Source organism: Papilio polytes, unplaced genomic scaffold, assembly GCF_000836215.1.
Source record: "Papilio polytes unplaced genomic scaffold, Ppol_1.0 DF824180.1, whole genome shotgun sequence".
Taxonomy (NCBI): domain Eukaryota; kingdom Metazoa; phylum Arthropoda; class Insecta; order Lepidoptera; family Papilionidae; genus Papilio; species Papilio polytes.
The window spans coordinates 1,906,644-1,928,001 of NW_013525024.1; the positions used below are offsets into that span (position 1 = coordinate 1,906,644).

Genomic DNA, 21,358 nt, shown 5'->3' on the forward strand with positions numbered 1-21,358 from the left:
TATTTCTTGCTGTTAATATTTTGATTTTGCTTACAGACCACATAGTCAACGTTTGTTTATGGCTGGGTTACGTGTCTTCTACCATTAATCCGATCATCTACACTGTATTCAACAGAACCTTCAGAGCTGCATTCTTGAGGCTTCTGAAGTGTCATTGCAGCAGGTAATTTAGACATAAAGTTCCTGCGTCATACTAAACATATTTCAACAATTTACTACAAAACATGACAGAGAAAAAAAATCTCTTTTTAGGTTATGCCTTCCTGACAATACTTGGATTATTTTTTAAAATGCATCAAAACCGGAAGAAGGGTCTAGGTTTAAAAGACAATGAAAAGATTATACCAACGGTTTCATTAATTTTAATAATATGTTTACAGACGAGGTCATTGCACTCGCTACATATCAGGCGGATCAACTCGTGGTGCGTCACAGCTGTGTGCGCGCTCAGCCCTGCCGCTGGCTATATCACTTCGACCTTCTGTGATGCCAACCACTTCATCCGGGGGACAGGACACTACAGAGTCGGTTCTCATTGAGACTCCCCTACCAGGATTTAATATGCGATATTAAATTAGAGTGTGTTTAATTTTAACATTACCAATTTGAATAAATGTTCTAGTCATCAATCAAATGTAAAACAATATAAAACTAAATATAATTTTTGTTTTATATTTCATTTCGAAAAATTAACTATATCAATGTATTATTGAAGTATTAGTAGATGTGATAATTTCTATTTTAGTATATTTCTATAAAATCTAGTCTTAATGTTATTCTTTGATCCTTTAAGAGATCTAAAAAACTAATTTTGTAAATATGCAAATGTCTAATTATTCACGTGTTAGTTTCAAGTTACTTAAATGACACGTTTAGAAATATGTGCCAAATTCCAGAATTTTTTTTAAAGTTTTGTTATAACGATCTTGCTCAAATTATAAAATCTTGTAAATGATTTTTTTTATTCGTATATTATATAAAAACAAGTAAAAGTTAAAATACTCAAATAATATTAAAATTGCGATGAGAAATTTAATATTTAGCAATAACCTATTTTTTGTCACGTAAACAATTTTTTATGAAATGTCAACTTTCAGATTTGCTATTGTAAAAAGTACAGTGTTCAAAAAAGTTGTTGCATAATGTAAATTTCATGAATTACCCATACGTTATATTTTTGAACATTCTTGAATATTCTCTATGTGTTAGACTTCTTGATTGTCGTGTAAATAGTTATTAAAGTAGCTACAAAACGTCAAATTGTAAGAATTAAGATAGTTTTCTACTTCCGCAAATAAGTCAAACGACTTAAAATCTGTTTTAAAAACTCCTTGAATGTGAATTAGTCAATGGTTAAATATAGCTCAATGTGAAACTCTGAAATATGTAATCATTACGTTTATGAATGTACGTAGAATAATAAATTATTTTTCAAAAAATATAGTTTCAATACAACTCTTATTTGCACCCAGAATACTTTAATCATAATCTTTAATATTTAGTGGAAGTATAACATAGTATTGTTCACAAATGAAGACTAACTTGATTTCCAATTTAAAATTTCATCACCACCAGGTTGACTCTCGCACTTCTGAAACTAACCTATATCAAAATTATTTAGTCTCGCTTTGATTTGAGGTGCGCACACTTCTCGATTTTTATTTGTGCAACTAAACAGAATTGGCAGCGAAACAATTGACAATCGTACATTAGTTGTGCGATAATTATACAGTGGTTTTGGTTTTGATGATTTAGTTTTACAGTGGTAGAGCCCGCTTTAACATCTTTGCTCGAATGGGTCGGCTCGCCCGGTTTGCCACCTTATATAATAAAAAAAATAGTCAAAGGTGTGCGTCCGCTGTGGTCCTATGGTGTTGCGGATATCAATTGACGTTGGATCAATAAATATTACGAGATCTGCTAACCGTTGACTCCTTTATCCTAAAAACCGTAATTGAGTTTTCGTAAGTATTACAATCATAAGAATAAATACGATACAAACATAAATTTTGTCTCTTGGCATCGTAAATTTATAACAAGTGTTAGTTAAATGCGGAAAATTTATAGCACTTGCTAATTAAGGCAACAAAATAATGCTTTTATGTTCCATTTTACAGTCTTGCAGAAATATATTAGAATATTCCATGTTTAGGAGTCACCGTTCATAATTATCACGTCATCACGAGTTTGTCCAGCGAAGGTTGTGTTTTAAAGATTCGGTCGGATAAAGTCCTGATTTTTAAAGTCTTTTTGTTTTTCAATTATGAATACTTTTGGCTCTTATTAGAAAGGCTTGGCCAAAAGGCATGAAATAGAAGTATGAACAGTACGATGAAGCGTTTATAAGGTTTCTCAGAAGAGTCGCCAGTTAGAAAAAGGTTAATGGAGTTATGTTTAGGAAGGAACGGAATTTACTTTATAGGTGTTTTGGAGTCTCGATACCAGATTTGAACTTTTTGCAGGAAATAACTTGTCATTTATATTTTGTGCGTGTATAATATTATTTTGTCATTTCAAAAATACTTAAATATTGGATAGATTGCGTGAAAGGTAACATGATCAAAAAGTGATGACTGAGATGACGTATGATAGAGTTATTTGGAGGACAAAAACCTGGTGTGCCGACCCTACGGGAGTAGGATAAGGAGGATGATGATGATGAAAAATACTTAAATATAAAATACTTTATGAACACCTTTTTATTTTCTATCGTAATATTTTTGCCTAAAAGACACCTATCTCATATCTAAATCCAAGATTACTTAGCTGTTCAAATATATTACATATTTCGACGGTGTAATGCTTAAGGGATTTTACATTATATGGAATAAGTTTAAGATAAAATGTAGTATTTTTCACTCCATCGCGCCTCCCGTCGCTGAGTTTTCATCGAATTATCATTATTCAATTTAGATAAAAATCGATTTGGAAAATTGTTAAAAAAATTCAATATAATTTTTAACGTGCCATGGTCCTAAAAAATACTACATTTAATACTGTTCTGTTTACTGTATTTGGAAGGCAAGATTGAAGACTACGAGTACATATGCCTGGGTTTTCTCTAATTCGTTGTTAATGTTAACTGTGGGGTTCCACTGCCTCTGATCGGGTACGGCCAACAATGTAAAATTTGTTTCGTTAGTTACTAAATAATACGATATGAAATGAAAGAAACATAATAAACTAACAACATTAACATAGATAATGTTACTAATCGAGTTCATACGGATATTCATGTATATTTTACTGTTAACTCGGGTGTGAACAAATTAAGATTATCAGTAATCTGTACATGTGTTATGTAAATTTGAAATGGGTACGTTATAAATTTTAGGAAGACTTTAGGAATAAATTAGGCATGCGTTATATGATTTATTATTATTAACGTTTATTTGAAAGGAACAAATATCGTGTTAAAATTTTAATTATCGATATAATGATTACTATCCTGCACGATAGATGGCGTTTTATTAAAAATGTCGTCTTTGAATCGCGGTTATGAAATTTTGAAGTTCTTGAAATGTTCTCGAATTTAATAACGGTCAAAAGTTTTCGTGTAAATGTTTTAGTTTTGTACACAGTTTTATTACTGTTTATAATATTTAATCTTCAATATTAGCTTATTAAGAACTATTATAAATGGAAATTGTAGCATCAATTGTTATCATTTACCAGGCATAATGTATTCGTTCTACTAATCAACAAAGCTTATATATATTTTTAATAGAAATATGCAGTGTGTACATTTCCTATGCTCGAATATCCCGTATTCATAGTCGTCATCAAACATTGACACATACATTGACTTGCAGCAAACAAATATAAACTAGAGAGCTTCAAGCTCCCGGAGCATTTTAATTAAGCTGCCGACTCGAGACACAAGAACGTGACTTGTTTACCTCTACACGTGGGAGATTGTTTTAAATTCAACGACGTAGAATGTTTTAACTACTTAATCTTCTTTTTAAAAAGATTTGCATCCATCGCTGTAAACTAGACACGTGCCGATGCTCTTGTTAATACTATGATGCATGAAGGAAAATATCGCGATTCAACCTGACATATCTGCAAAGATATGATAGAAGGCAGCCAACCAACCTGCATTGTTGTGTTAACTATGGCCTAATCACTCTTGACTTGGGTAGATTCAAAGATCGTTCGTTGGGGTATGTGAGCTGTCGATGATGTTGAGACTTCTATAACAAATTGAATTTGGTATATTTTATATGATAACAATGTTATGTATTTAACTCAATTGATTTATTTTTATTTCGATGACTAACTTTGTCATTCGTCCATTTGATATCAACCATTCAACAGTTCGCAATTATAACGCATCTGTGGGTTCTTTGATCTTTGGTAGACGAAAATATGTTTCCAATTTTAAAAATCGAATGGAATTACTCTTTGATCGTTTTTAAATCGCGAGATCGCCATATTTAGAAACTCTTTCATCTATTATTAGAATGACATATTTAAATAGACAATTAAATTATTTTTTAATAATTCATTTACATAAATGCATTAATTTACTTACATACATATTTATTAAAACATTCAGTGTATAAAAGGCTAACCTTTTACAGTACCACTAAAAATTTAGATTAAAATTTTGAATCATTTACTATTTAGTGTTCAGTTGTACTCGTCGTTGGTTAATAATTAAAACCGTAAGAGACCTCTGTATATTACTTGCGGTATGTAATATCAATTTCGAGCAGCTTTACTGCGAGCGCTCACGATACTGAGATTACTTCTACATGCAATCTGGGACTTGGATTTGCCGCACGGCGTCTGCAATATTGTAAGAAATCAATATATAATTAAAAAACTATTTTTATAATCATTTGTTGTCAAGTTTATGGCTTGAAACCTTTGATGGTTGTGATATTTTTAATAGTAAAAAGTCAAGAATTTAAATAAATACACATTTGTGAGAAAGATGACGATACCGCGATAACTTAAGCTAAATTAAAGTTTTTCAATGAATAAAAATAATGGCACAGACCACTCTCTTAAATAAAGATTTGAAGGCCACAAAAATACATCTCATTCGAAGAATTCATTTCACTGCAATGTCTAGACTTTGACGTATTCTATACAAGCTCTTCCGCCATCTTGTTTGGTGCAATTTAATTGAGGGTCGTGTCTGGCTTCTATTGTTTGGAACAGAAACCTCTACCTACTATTATTCAAGTGTTAAACATGTTTTGTACTCCCTATCTTTAGTATAAAACTTTTTTAATTCTATTATACTTCTTTTGTTTGTGTTTTTCGAGACTTGATAAAATTTTAATTGAAGACTTAAAACTTAAATTAATAACTACACAATTCACGCCTATAACCTAGACTTGTGCTTGAATGTGGAGGGGACACCGGTAGAGGTAGACTTAGAAAGAGATGGATGGATTCCGTGAAATGTTACATGATCAAGAAGGGAGTGATGACTGAGATAACGGATGATACAGTGCTTTGGAGGACGAAAATCCGCGGCGCCGACCTAACCTACCTTTTTTGACCTACGGGAGTAGGATAAGGCAGGGGAGATAATGAACCCAGACCTGTGCTTGGTGCGGTCTTTACAAATACTCTCGCTTCTATATTCATACTTCTACGCATACACGACATGTGCGTATAACCATACCAACCCTAACTAGGGTGTTCTTAAAATAAATTTAATAAACAACTAACCTTTGCTCGCGACTCTATCCACATGTAATAAAAAATTAAGTAGCCTATATATTCTTCCTGACTTTGCTCTAGGTATTCTCATAGATTTGTTCAGGCAAACCGCTGAACGGCGGTAAACTATAACAAGCATACATCTAAACTGTTGCATCTACAATATTTGTAAGATTTCCAAACAAAATTTCCCTAATAGCTTTCACGCGAAAATTCTTTTAATTCAAGGTCCTTGTATAAAAATATACTTGTAAACAACAATTTTTTAAGCAAAGCGCTTTACGCTTGAATACACATTCATCCAACATCACTCTTACTATGCACAAACTTACAAAAGCGCCCCACTTCTAGCGCTATAAATCAGACTTTTCATCTTTTCTACGTCTTACTTGAATAAAGAAAAGGGGATTGTTTAGTATGTAAAGATGCCTATGCCTAAGTAGGCGAAAAACACATTTTTTTGTTATTCGTAGATAAGTTTTTTTTTTTGTTTAAATGCTTATGTACGGTTTTTAGACTCTTTATCTTAGCAGGATTAAAAGCCAGTCATAAAAATAAATAAGTCAATGTAAACAGAGTCGAATGAAATAGTTACTTAAACTACAATTAAGGTTTCTCATTACTGTTTCTCACCCGCGACGTAAGGTTAAGTTAGTAATTAAAATGTAATTTAACGTTAACATCACGTTAAGTTAATTGTTTTATAACGAGCAGCTACGTGATTATAATAATTATGTTAATATAATTAATCGATTTTGAGTTTTGTTGGGTAAAATTTTTTAGGTCAACGACCTCTGTATTTTGACTCTTCATTAACTAACATTGTATACCTTCTGATGTGAAGGAAGTTAAAAAATAATAAAAAATATGGCCTATGTTACTCACTGATAACGTAGCTTTTTAATGGTGATAGAATTTTAGAATTCGGCTCAGTAGTTTTTGAGTTGTTTCAATAGTTACAAAAATACAAATCTTTCCTCTTTATTATATTAGTATAGGTAATTAACTAAGTATTTCTTTGATTGTAATTAGTATGCTCTTTGGAAATGTATTGATACTTTAACTTGGTCGGAAAAAAAGCATTTGTTATGTACAGCAAATATAAATATAACGTTCAGATTTTAGTGTGTGCGAGACACTTGAAGTGAAGCGTGTCGGTAGGGGACCTTTTTATCCTTTTTCAAGTATCGAGCAAGGATCAAAGCTCGATGAAATAAATATTGATAAAAGATATCAGATTTGATATTGGCTCGTAAGCCTTTTGTAAATATTCCCTTCTGTTGTAAACGTACCTATATGTGTATATAGTACTTAGTAAACAAATGCTGACTTGGCACGTTGGAAACTAGACTGCGTTTGTACACTACGTGCCAACTTAAGCGACTGGTAGTATATTCGTATTGTGCCAGACGGTTTGTAATTCAAGTGCTCGTCGACAGCTAGGTGTTGATTGCATTGCGAGCAGCGTTAATGAATCTAGATGTACTCCTAACCTGAGAATTATTATTAATACAAGCATATGATTTCAAAGTCAAATTAACGTCAAAATTCTTGTTACTCAGTAAAGGCACATGTCAATAAAAAATTAACTTGAATTATAAGTAATTTCTTATTAATTAGTTGATTTTTAATCTTTTCGTTAGTTTGGTAAAGCATAGGGAATAGACACAAATAGGAATTATCTTATACACTAGTAAATGATGCCAGCTTTGCGCGCCTAGATTATTGAAATAAAACGCGCAGCGATGAAAGAAATTTTATTCTTAAGAAAAAAAAAACTTGTGTAAACTCAGATGTTTTCTGGCAATTATTACAAAAGTTATGATTTAAAAAAAAGCGATTCGTCAAATCTTCCACTAAGTTGGATTATGGATATTTCGATGCGAAGAAGCAATTTAACTTTTCCTAAAAGATTTATACGAAAACATCTTGAGGTTATAACTTTGGAATTGAACACATACATGTATCTTGTATCCTGGAATATGTGATTCACGAAAGAATTGTGGTTTTCTCTTTTAATTAACGCAGCGTTATAAGATTAGGGAAAATCGGCGCGGGAAAACGGTTATGTTAGATTTCTTACCTCGTTAAGGAGTAAAGTGATTATAACCCTTTAGCTATCGTCTAAATGCATGATAAATAGTAGAATTAAAAAAAATAGCTATTGAATTTAATAAACTAAATTAATAACACTATATTAGCTGCTGCCCGTTCTGTCCGCGCAGAATTAAAAAAAAAAACTTGATTAGTAAGCTTTGAGTTGTTTCATGTTCTACATACATGTCAAACTAGCTTTCGCCCGCGACTGCGTCCGCGTGGAGTTCAAAAAAAAAGCAAAAGTGATGTGTTATTTTAGTCTATCCTCTACGTCTATGCCAAATTTCATCAAAATCCGTTCAGCCGTTTAGGCTACAAACTCTAACAAACATCCATCCATCCATCTATTCATCTAAACTTTTGCATTTATAATGTTAGTAAGATTTCAGCGAGTTCGGTTCATCAAACATCCATCTTTTGCATCTAATCTTTTGCATTTATAATATAAGTTAAAAGTAAGTTGGATGTCTATATTTCGTAATGGATAGCTGGTGTAATTTTTTAAGTATCGTATTCTAGTATTAACTTCTATGATAACAGTCCCTCTCAGTCCCAGTCTCTGTCTCAGACAGTAATAGCATCCAATTATCAATATTATCTTGCGTATCTTGTCTGAATTAATACACATAAATATTTCCTAGCCTACGATTATAAGACGATCATAAATCTTACAAAATTATACAGCATCGGAGTCGGAAATTCAAAGGAATTAATTCAGTGTAACCGCTGGAGTAAATTTGTTAGAGTAACATTGAAAACGCCTAATAATTTATGACGCACGGGGTCTAGTTACAGACTCGCAATGTCTTAGATGTGGTGAACAACAAATTATTAAATACATAATAGTGCGTTTTGTTCCTCAAACACAATAACAATTTCAACTCTTGTTTATACAGAACTAGTTGTTGCTCGCGACTTCGTCCTCGTGAAATTAAAAAATATAGCCTATGTTACTCACAGATAAATTGCCCTTCTAATGGTGAAAGAATTTTAAAATTGGACCAGAAGTTTTTGAGTTATTTCAATATATACAAAATTACAAATCTTTCCTCTCTATAATATTAGTATAGATGTATGTTTCATTATGATGATTATTTACAATATTCCTTCCTCGTGAATCTACATGAGTAAGTAGAAGATGTAATATTTACAAGCACATTTTAATTGGTTACCGAAACAAAAGGCGCCAAGAGTGTAAGGATCACTAGTTTTCATGAAATTCCTTTTGTTTAATAATAATGTATTGCATACAGGTCAGTTAAAAAAATCGATCTGAACATTTAAAAACTTGCTTAAACTTTCGATATTAGTTAAACAAAATAAAAATTGAGATCGCATAGACTCTGCGTTTTCTTTGTATATTTTTAAGACACGGTCGTTTCGACAACTTTGAAAGTAACACTCAAATGTCTAGACATGCCATTAGTTGAACGCTTTAAGTTGTAAAATATGCACAATAAAGTTACAATAAAAATTGTATTTTAATATGATCAATGAGTAATTGTTTTGATGAGTTATTTATTGCTTAATCTAAAAGCTTTAGAGAGATTGTTTAATTTACTAATGCTGGGTTTCTGAAGTTACCATTTATTTTGTTATCTAGCTACTCATTAGTGTTAGATTTACCTGTTTTAATGGAGTAACACTCAACTTACGGAGTTCGGAAACTCATTTCAAGCATTAATCGAAGCAAATACTAACGAATGGTCAATCGTAGCTGGCTGGACATAAATAATAAAATCGAGATGAGAACAAATATAATATATGATTACAAATTTAGTAAAATGTGTTTTTTTTTTCAAATTTCATTTTTAATTTGAATTTAATTTAATTCCCTTTCATTTTGATTAATCTGAATAATTTTAAAGGGTTTAGCCGATGTCGAGGAGGTGGTTACCAAAACTTTTCTACGTAGCAAAGTCGTTTTCTCGAGAAACCTTTTCTACTTTGGTAATTACGAATCGGAATTACACTTTGGTTGGAATTTCGAAAGAAATTCCCTTTTATCTCTTGATCACGATAATTGGCGAGAGACCAGAATTTTAATGAAAATTTATACGAAACGAATTATGTGATCTTTACTTTTACACAAGAAATTAAATATTTTATCATTAGAAAATAGACAAGTTTAAACTGTTTACCTGATGTTAGATGAACTAAAAAATAATATAAATAGAATATCATTTAAACCGAAGTTGTAAGGTTTTTCAAAAGATTTTTTTTGTAACAAGATTAAAAAAGTTTGTTCTTATAGTTTATACGTGACAACAATTGACAATTTCACTAAAATAGGTACGTTTAATTTAAAAGTGTTCCTATTTCAATGTTCAAAACATAGAACGACGTTGAAAGAAATAAGTTCTGCGATGTGTTCGTATCAAAGGAAACTCTTTCTCTGTTGTTTTGCAAATATTGAGTGCTCAAAGGAACATCGAGATACTTTCACTGTACTCTTTTTGAAACACATTGAAATATTCAAAGAATATTTGAACTTGTGAATGTAAACTCTTTGAACCTTCACATGTTTTATCTTGCATCGTATTTAGTTGTATTTTTAATCGGCGTTGAAAACTTCACACGTTTCAAAATCCGATTTGATATTAAGTTTTTTTTACAAAACTTAGCACTTTTTCAAAACTATGATCAGGATATATCAAATGCAAATCAAACTGATATTGAATTTTTTGTGTAAATGTTTGCATCGCGTGCTTCAAGTGACTAACAATAGACCAGTATAACTTGATACCTCAATCAATAGTCAATACGATTTTACGAAATTTGAAAACGATTTCTACACGAATATTTGTAATTATGTTTATGCTCAATTATTAAAAAAAAATAAAGAAAAACAAAACTTCATTATATTTGCACAATGTTTTTGATTCGTTAACTAGCAGAATTTTTACTCTCAAATTGTGTAATTTTTCACATAGATTTCAATCTTAGTAAATATTTAAATGTTAAACATTTCAGTGTCCGTAGAAACAAAAAATACACTTAAAATTTTACATTTCTATTTTCAAAATACTATTCGTTTTTGTATCGTAATTTTTTTTGTCAGTTGTTTTTGAACGTAAAAAGATCAGCTTATGTTGGACACTTAAAAACCAATAAATATCAGTGTATAATTATCAATTTTCTATTGTGAACGATTTAAAACTGTAAATTGAATAGTGTTATTAAAAGTACTCGGCAAATTCCTAAAAACTGCCATATATCAAACGTACTGAAGCTTGTTGAGTTTCTAAAGTAGATTTAAATTACGTAGTAATATGTCCAAAACTGTTAAGAAAGTGAAATTTACAAATGATTTTCAAATACAGCAACCTCCACGTGATGTAAGTTTCATTTTTGTTTAGTATTCGAATCCTTATCTATAATATATCCTTAAATAATTACATTTTGACAGGAATTCTTAACACTAATGCGCCAAATATTCCACTGTGCCCGATGTTTTGGCATCGCAGGCTCCAGTAAGTATTACTGGAAACTATGGGGAGTTGTACTGCTTATTTGTCTAACTGTAGTCGAGATTGGATCTATATGGAAAGTGGTAAAAGCACTCGCAGGATGGGCGGTCAGCACGACGGGACATAGTGAGTCCTAATTTGTATATTAGTGGTTTAAACCAACGTTTTCATCCGCGTGAAATTAAAAAAAGCAATCGTGAATAGCCTATGTGTTCTTACACACTATCATCTACGTCTATGCCAAATTTAATCGATATCCGTTTAGACGTTGAGGCTTCTATAACAAAACATCCATCCATCCATCTATACTTTCGCATTTATAATTTTAGTAAGATGTAGTTTTCTTTAACCACCTTATTAGGCTTAAATGGACTACATTGACCCAGTGGATTGATTAATTTCACACACATCATTTCTAAGCAAGTAATTAAATGATGTTATTATACCGTAAGTGTAACGTACATTTGAAAACACAAGCATGATAAAGAACCCAGGACGTCTACTTAAATAAGTCTAATTTTAAACTCACTGTGTCTAATCACAAATTGCGTAAATATTTGCGTTAACTATTTCAAACAATCGTTTATTTTATCAAGGAAGTGTCACAGCGCGGTTGGCGGGGGCAACACTATACGCTAATGCTGTACTGTCTCTCATATTGACATGGAGAATATCAAGTTCTTGGGGGAAGATAGCTGATTACTGGATAATAATAGAGCGAGCTATAACCACCCGGATACCAAGAGACAAATACTTAGACAAGAAAATGATTGCAGTCGAATTGTTTTTTATTATTTGTGGTTTAGGTAAAAATTAATTTATAAAATGACTAGCTTTTGCCCTTTCTCGATATGACCTACAAGGATTATTTTTTATTTCATAAAAACAGTAAGGGCCTGTCCCACCAAATGGTAACAATGCAACGTGTAAAATATGCGATGGAAATATTGGATTTTGTTACCTTATCTGACAGTGACGTCATTTTTAAGCTATTGAGCCTCTATCAGCTAGTGGTGGGACAGGCCCTTAATATCTTTGTGTTCCTCCAAGCTATGTTTCACGTCTGTGTTAAATTTCATAAAAATCCGTAGTTTGGGATACATAGTAAGAAACATCTTTCCATGAATCAAAACATTCGCTTTTACATTTAACATGGCAGGTTTTAATTCCGATTGTTTATAACATTACGCAAAAGTTAACAAAACTTATAAGAAAAAATAGTTACGTGTCGGAGAAACCTATGATCCTTCTGACATCGGACGAGGGTTAAGTACAATTGGCTAACAATAGGGATAAGCCAAAGTTATCTCATTAACTTGTGTTGATTAAATGATCTATGTTCCAGCTGAACACACAATGAGCGTGTTAGCAGTCATCGGATTGGATTGTCCAGCTTCGCATTTGCTGAAAAGATACATACTGGTCTCTCACGGATTTTTATTACAACCAGGTTTGTATAACTGTTTATTGGCGTAAAATAGAGTTCGAGGATAGACGTAAGAGCATACAGTATAAAAGTAGAACTAAAAACTGATTTAATTGCTTTTTAAAGTTACATGAATTTATTTAAGTTTGTTAAAATTAATTTAAGAAACACTTTTGTAGATGACTATTCAGTTTCGGTTGCGATATCATTAATTATACTAAGTACAGTCGCGACCATTTTGTGGAACTTTCAAGATCTCTTATTGATTCTTATAACGCTCGGATTAGCATCGAGATATCGTAGAATCAATTTTTATGTCGCTAATTATTGTACTAAGAATAAAAAGGAGACAGTTTCAAAGGTATTAAAAAAAATATGATCACTACCAACTAATTTGTACAATTAAAATCATTGTCATATTGTTAATATCTATTCACTTGTTTATGACTAGCTTTCGCCCACGACTCTGTCCGAGTGGAAATTAAAAAATCAAAGTGGATAGTCTATCTGTTCTTTTAGACTGTCGCCTCTTACTAAAATTGTAAATGCGAAGCTTTAGATGGATGGACGTTTGTTAGAGTTTGTAGCCTAAACTACTAAACGGATGTCGATGAAATTTGGCATAGATGTAGAGGATAATATAAAAGAACACATAGGCTGCTTGATTTTGTCTTTTTTTATTTCCACTCGGACAGATTCGCGGGCGAAACCTAGTTTCGAATGTTAGTATGATTTCAGAACACAGATAACGTTGAAATATTCACATGGCGTAAAATAAGAGAGGCGTACGTAAAACAAGCGACTCTCGTAAGGAAAGTGAACGACACAGTCGGAGCTCTCATACTGCTGTCGAACTCTTGTAACTTTTACTTTACATGCTTGCAGTTGTTTTTAGGAATCACGTAAGTGTTCATTTGTTTTAAACCGAAATATTCACATAAGATATTGTATAAAAACTTTCATCTTAGTTTCACAAGGAGACAAAGTGATAATAATTTCCCTATCGCACTGTATACTTCAGAAAGCTAGGTTTTCTGCCACCAAATGAATCTAACCGCAGTCATTTCTATCATTAATCCCTTCTTGACAACATAAGGTGCACATAAATGCGTATTTTATATATTTCGTCAATGTATACTCGCGGTTTAGAAGAGAAAATAAACAAGAAAATGTATTCCGTTTTTCACCTAGTACCAAGGAATATAGATTAATAGGAACGAGGTAACTAGGATAATTGCGAGTAGCAGACGAAGATTTTACATTGACGGCTTAATTCGATTTTATCTAACATTATTACACAATCTGGGGCGGTGAGAGTCGCGCTGTCATTGGGGCTAGTTGAAAAAAAATAGGATTTAGTAAATGATGTTAAACAGTTGAAGGACAATAACGACTTTGTGGCAGTAACATTCACAAGAGAGGCTATGATCTATTGAATTTTAGTTCCATTTTTTCTCAACAGAATAAATAGATGTATCGAACTATTGTTATACTTTTTTTCAGTCAGGGAATGACTGATACTGCTTTAACACAAATGTATTATCTGTCCTCGTTTATTTGGATATGCCTCCGTACAACGATGGTGGTTCTCTCCGCCGCCGATGTTAATGTCAGCTCTAAAGGTGCATTGCCCTATATTTATGAATATCCCACTAAAGACTATAACTTAGAGGTAAGTTAAATAATCTCTAAGTGCGCGTTTTGATTCGTTTGAGTTTATATGTAGGTGAGCACACTACTGGATTTTTAGTTTGCAACTATAGTCAAATTGGCTGCGAAACAAATGACAATAGCACAATAACAGTGCGATAGTTTTGTCAAAGGTGTGCCCCGCTTTTATAATACATCATTTTCCTGATCTTACTCTATCCAATGTGGTAACGACAGGCTTTTGTTCTCCAATACGTTGTTCGTTATTTTAATTGTCCCTTGTTCCTTAATAATGGCACTTCTTTTTTACTTATGGATTACAGATCGAGAGACTTCAGTATCAATTAAGTAAAGACTATGTTGCTTTGAGCGGAATGGGATTCTTTTTTCTGACGAAATCGATACTTTTGCAGGTAACAGTCCGTTTTTGTTACTCTTGCAAATAAGAAATTATTTTAAGATTTATGCCAGCTTCTAAGTAGTTCTCTATCATACTAATACGAGTATTATAAATGCGAAAGTTTAGATGGATGGAAGTTTGTTAGAGTTTGTACCCTAAACAGCTAAACAGATTTTAATGAAATTTTGTATAGATGAGGACGATAGTCTGGAAGAACACATAGGCTACTTACTTTTGTGTTATTTTTAATTCAGCGGACAGAGTCGCGGAAGGAAAGATCCATGAAATTAGCTAACGTTAAAAAATAAAAAAACAACCCAACAGAAATTAAAGACTACACTATTCTCTTTGTAGCATTTATTTGGCCGTAATCAATTTGCAGATAAATTGGATGTTTACTGGAAATTAAATGTTTCAGATGGCGGGCGCAGTGGTGACATACGAGTTGGTTCTCATACAGTTTGACGACACCGATCTCAACTCTACAGATCCGATAAATGCTACAATGATATAATTGGATTAAGTTAATAAAATCGATATAAAGTCAAATCCTTTATTGAAATAAAAAAAGCTATAAAAGTTCAGTAAGCAAAACACAAGTTGTGACTTCACACGTATGATTGATTTATTTCACAGAATGTTCGAGACTTGTTTTTTTTTTTTTATAAAGCGAAGTTTATTTTGCGAAACTACTAATTTAAACATTTGGATTATTCAAATGTGTAAATTATAACAAAAACCTATTAGTAATGTGTCTTAAGGTTGAAATTATTGTGATGTAATAATCCTTAGAAATTAAAACACAACACACTTTAAACAATTAATTGGCAACGCATCTGCAATTGCGGATGTCTATGGGCAGCGATCGCTTCGCCATTTTGGCGGATTCAGGTGGCCGCTTGCTCGTTTGCCACCTTATGTTATAAAAAAAAATTAAATACAAGTTCTCAGTATTTGCATGCACGTTGATAGCTTGTACAAAAATCATGGAGTTTTAAATGCACCTTCGCGTGTTTGAAAAATTGACATTTGATTAATTTTGATTATCTGTAGCCATTTTAAAATTGGTCGTGAAAAATGAGACATCTCAAGTTATAGATAAGGATTTATCAATTTGTTTTGTATCTGCGATGATAAATTAATATAATTAGAGCCGTTACACACATACAGTTTTAACAGCACACTTTTAATTATAACTGTCGAACCGAGGTTAAAACTGACGTGTGTAGCCATAACTAAGAACTTTACAGAATAACTATCAATTATTTTTTTTGCCTACGCATGTTACTTTTAAATGTACGGTTTAACTGTTTGAACTGAACTGTGTGGCTTTATAAATAATTATTTTAACGTCGAAATATAGAAGTTTATGATAATTAAATTACATCATACATTGAAAATAGGCATCTGATTATTGAAGAATTAATTGTATTACTTACGGCCGTAATATGTTTATTCCTTTATTATAAAAAATAATTAAGTACGTATAAACACATTAAAATTTCTAGTTATTCGTAAAATCGCTTAACTTAATTAGAAGTCTCAAACTAAATTTTCAAGTTAATTAAAACTTTGGCTATTAAAATTGTGACATTTTAAAGTGACATTCTTCCTCTACGTTAATTAAGCGATCACTTTGAACTGTCGATTGAAGTATCGCTAAAGATCATTAAATTACTCTCCTGTGATTCAAAACTTTCCCTCTCTTAATTGAATCTTTGTTCGTCTGTTATTGGACATTGTCGTGTTTCATTGTATTGTTGATTTCAACAAAGTTTATAACGAATATATTATATTTCTTATATTAAATAAACACACACTATTTCGTGGCGTAGAATGACATCATTCACAGCATATTTTTGAATAATTCTTTAATACAAAGCAACCCACTCAGAACCCGCTTTAGACTATAATATCTTTACGCTAATGTTGACATTTGCAATTGAGAATTTGACAGATGTGAACAATAAAGTTTTTATAATTTCATGCGGATGAAGCTGCACGGAAACAGCTAGTGACTAATAAATCCTGTTAGATCTCAAATCTCGTAGTGCAAGCAAAAATGTTTTGTAAAAATCTAGAATCGGACTAAAATATTAAAATATTTTTTTATCTTACCAACAATTAGTTTATAAATTATCTATTATCAATTTATTAGTAATGCCTGAATAATTTTCATGTATATATTTAGTAAATTATTCTAATATTTTATAAAAATATTTAAAGAGAGTCAACAAACTTTAATATAACCAAACGCAATATATAAATTGCATATTTTATTGCAACATTAAAATCTTGCTTAGTAAGGGATCAGATGGCTTTATCGTTCACAGATGCGACACGTTTTATTGTATTACATTTATTAAGTTAATTTCATATTAATAATGTTTAGATGCAAAACAACGTAGTATATATAATTTAAAATCTCATAATTGACCTATTCATGTTATAGTTAGTCAAGGAGTTTTTTTATAATAATTCTGTCAAAATTAATCTACAACTTTGGCAACATTTCTAGCGTACTTTGATAAAAAAAAATCTTTTGTATGAGAGTAATTTTGCGAGACAAAGAATAGAATTTTTGTAGCCCGCCATAAATGCTGAGTGAGTTGTGCGCTGTCAAGGGGAATAATTACCAAAACTGCACCGCTTGTTACATGTTAAAACGAGCTGGCATATGAGGTAAATTTATTTTATGCACACTATACTTTTATGAACTTTACTCGTGATTATAATATAGCTTTACAATTAATTACTTGTTAAAAATATCTTTTAAACTATACTAATATAATAAAGTGTAAACACACACTACTTCGTGTCGTAGGTTGTCAGCAATAACAGCATATTTGTGACGACACGCTTTATGCTGTATGTTTTCACACTATTAACGTAGGGGGCAGATAAATTGAAAATAAACCTTAAAAGGAAAGGGAACATAATTTATATGGTGCCTACATCAAAAAGCAAGATTTCCACCGTAATTACCGTAGAAACAGTAATTGGTAGCCAATGTAAAAGGCGTTCGTTGCCATTTGTGCATATAAATTTTGACATTTGCAATTGAGAATTTGACAAATGTAAACAATAAAATAAAGTTTTTTATAATTGCGGATGAAGCCGCACTGGAACAGGTAGTAAGAGATGAAATTAGAAAGGAAATTAAATTGTAGTTTGAATTTGAAAATTAGTTTAATCAAATGTGAGTTTGTGCCTTAAAGGCTAACGAAAAATCTATAGACTTTAAATTACTATGACTTTTTTGAGTGTTAACATTTAATACCGTAATTAAAGTATTACCTTTTTTTTATAACATAAGGTGGCAAACGAGAAAGCGGCCACCTGAATCCGCCAAAATGGCGAAGCGACCGCTGCCCATAGACATCCGCAATTGCAGATGCGTTGCCTACCCTTATACGACGGAGGAGGAGACGCACATAAAGAGGACATTTCCCCTTCCTATGCATCTCCTCCGCCGTCAAATCCACTTCCCCTTCCCACCCTTTCCTTATAAGAAAAGGATTGTAAAGAGAAAGGGACTTAAACTAGGCCTCCGGTACCACACTCATCAGACGAAACACGGAATTGCTTCCTTTTCACGCCTGACTTCTGTGTGGTCGTGGTGTTACACCGGGCGTGCCGGCCCATTCGTGCTAAGATGTAAAAGCGGGCGCTACCACCTTTCGAATTGATACAACTTACGTAAAGTAAGACAGCATTTGGATAACGCCCAATTGTCCCAGTCCGTAGCTATTACAGTTCATGCCAATTCGAGAAGTTTTTCGTTTTAAAACTGTAACAAGCAATTCGTTTAAAAAATATCATATCGCGTTTAAAATCTACATTTATACTATAGTTCTAAGTATAGCGTACGATAGGTAATTTTACAAATCTCGTCAATTTATCAATAAAAATCCTTTATTTCTGAGGAAATTAACAAGTTGTTCTATAAATCACTTATCTAGAAAACTCTATCGGTCATATTTATTGTACTATGTGTATTTATTTAACTTACTTAACGCCAAAGACGTAATGAGTGAGGCAAATAACTTTTTACAGTGTCACATTTATTTATAATGATAAATAAAATAATATAGCCTTTATTTAAGTTTTGCATTAAGGTTACAATAAAGTAAATAAAATAAAAGTTTACTAGACTACGGTTTTAAATTTAAAATAGAAATAAAGCTAATAAATTACAAGTTACAAGTTACTATTCTAATATTCTCTTTTTGCTCAATTTTTTCAGAGCTATTTGTCATTCGGCAAAGACTTCCAACCTTTTCATAGAAAAGATCATATGTATTTGATAAATATAAAATAACATTGCCGGAAAAAAATTTCCTCATTAGCCATATAAAGAGTGCAAAACTCACATTTTCAAAATATAATTAACTTCCATGATAACCCTTTTGTATTGTTTTAAGTGATGACACGTTTTTACTCTTAAAAGGGTCATATTATCACGTATCATACTTTGTTACATCGCCATTAAATTGGAAGCGTTACAGACTAACAGATAAGAGTACGATGTGACCAGAACATGTGATGTAATTTTCTGCTTTTAACTTCTTTCATCTGGAACAGAGGGCAACGGAAGTTTTGTTAGGTTAACAATCAAAAATACTGAAATAAATTCTATAACTATACTTTTTTGCAATCGGGGGTAAGTAACTAACTGCTTTTAATTATTACATTAAAACTAGCTGTTGCCCGCCACTTCGTCCACTCAATCTATCCTAATATTATAAAGGGGAAAGATTTGTATTTTTGTATGTTTTGAAATAACTCAAAAACTACTGTGGCGATTTTAAAAATTCTTTCACCGTTAGATAGGTAATTAATCTGCGAGTAACATAGGCTACATTTTTTTTATTAATTTTTAAGCTCACGCGGGCGAAGTCGCGGTAAACAGATAGTACTAAGATAAAGAAGTAGCCTAACATCACCGTGTATGTCAGCTACCCTTCAGTGGCAGTCCGGTCGAAATCGGCCCAGCCGTTTCGAAGATTACCCAAATCAAACGCGGCTTGCGGACAGACAGACAAAAAAGTTTTAAATGCGATTTTTGTTATGAGCAACGCAAACACCACCTTCGCGAAATCTGGAATTTTTCTTTAAATGTAACAAACGCACGCTCTAATTTTATTATATGTATAAAAATTTAAGTTGTAAAACATTTTGTAAGGTCTCAATAAATAAATTATAAAACCAAACCTATTTTTAAGTAAAGCTAGGTAAAATAGAGGTTCGATATTCCAATGGTTATGTAATATTTTGGTTATATTCTTAATTACGACAATGATTTATCAACAAAGCGAACGATCATTAATTTGTTTGTTAAGCCAATTAATAATTTGAAGTCGTTAAAACTTTATCGTCCGAAAATAATTTCTCCCAATCTGATATTTATGTCGCAAAACTGTAATTAACGTTTATTTTAATACTTACTTTTATCACATTTATTGTACAATTTATAAATGGCCTTATCCCATCCACGTGGACATACAAGGTTTTACATAACCTCAATGTTTTGGCTTAATTTTTACGGCTAGCTGCCAACCCTGCTTACGAAAGGTATTACAGCTAAATACATAAAAAATACAATAAATATACAACAGTATTATTACAACTAAAGTAACCTATTATTAAGTAAATTATATTATAACGGCGTACGAGGAAAGGTGCTTTGCCGCTCATTAAGAGATATACGCTTGCTTTTTGAATTACTCTTTCTTAATTTAAATAAACAAACAGTATGATAGAGTAACTATTATCATACTAACAAAGCTATTTATAATAATATTATAAAGATAAAATTTTATTAATTTGTTTTTTTGTATGCATTTGCTTCACGCATAAACTGCTGGGCCAATTAAAAAAATCTTTAACTATTAAAAAGCTACCTTAACAGTAAACAACATAGGCTATATTTTGTATTGTTTTATAATTTCAAGCGGGCGAAGTCGCGCGGAAGAGTTAGGCAGAAATAAAATTTGATAATCTATTCATAAATCGTCGTAAAACTTTTGCGTTTTAAATAAACAGGCATATCCATAATCGCCATCATTAGGGCTGCCAATCAAAGTTTTGTTCACAACGCGTAAAAAATTGTAAGATTTCTTTCTTTTAACAGAACAATGGTGAGCAAAGCAAGATCGCTTCTTTTTAAACTGTTTCAGCTACGAGGGTGCTTTTTACTTTTGCTAATAACAAGATTTTTGTTGAATTAGGATAATCGTTGTATGTTACCGCAAATTCTGTTCTTTGATAATAATACATTAGTCTTTAAGAAATACAAGGAACTTTTATTTTTACTTTATTAACGTTTTATGATCTTTACTAGTCGATCGGAATGTTAGATAAATCAATAAAATTAGTTTTATTACTAACTTATAAATGCGAAAGTTTGGATGGATGGATGGATGTTTGCTAGAGTTTGTAGCCTAAACGGCTGAACGAATTTTAATGAAATTTGATATAGATGTAGAGCGTAATCTGGAAGAATACATAGGCTTTTTTGTTTAATTCAACGCGGACGGAGTTGCGGGCGAAAGCTTGTAATCCAAAGAGTTCACTTTATCAAATTAGAGGTAGAACAGAACTTGTCAATCAGTGATCTTTTAAATCAAGAAC

The 21,358-nt window shown here is 31.8% G+C and overlaps 2 protein-coding genes across 2 annotated transcripts in view; both read left to right on the top strand.

The window, feature by feature from the left end:
* Positions 1-573, top strand: part of LOC106111107 (5-hydroxytryptamine receptor 2A) — a 4,042-nt gene extending 3,469 nt beyond the window's left edge. Inside the window, exons 8-9 of the mRNA XM_013293079.1 lie at positions 20-163; positions 381-573. Of these exons, the coding sequence (XP_013148533.1) occupies positions 20-163; positions 381-573 (337 nt within the window). The remainder of the gene's footprint in view (positions 1-19; positions 164-380) is intronic.
* Positions 574-11,051: 10,478 nt separating this feature from the next.
* Positions 11,052-15,239, top strand: LOC106111010 (gustatory receptor for sugar taste 64a-like). The gene is made up of 9 exons (XM_013292977.1): positions 11,052-11,117; positions 11,189-11,375; positions 11,846-12,049; positions 12,595-12,699; positions 12,855-13,036; positions 13,414-13,577; positions 14,179-14,347; positions 14,649-14,738; positions 15,144-15,239. Exons 1-9 carry the CDS (start codon positions 11,052-11,054, stop codon positions 15,237-15,239), a joined length of 1,263 nt encoding a protein of 420 aa, XP_013148431.1.
* Positions 15,240-21,358: the final 6,119 nt, after the last annotated feature.

Excerpts from the sequence above, each read along its gene's own strand:
- LOC106111010 (XM_013292977.1), top strand. The coding sequence starts at position 11,052 with ATGTCCAAAACTGTTAAGAAAGTGAAATTTACAAATGATTTTCAAATA. Across the intron at positions 11,376-11,845 it reads GGTCAGCACGACGGGACATA|GAAGTGTCACAGCGCGGTTG; the intron begins GTGAGTCCTAAT and ends TATTTTATCAAG. Across the intron at positions 12,700-12,854 it reads CGGATTTTTATTACAACCAG|ATGACTATTCAGTTTCGGTT; the intron begins GTTTGTATAACT and ends ACACTTTTGTAG.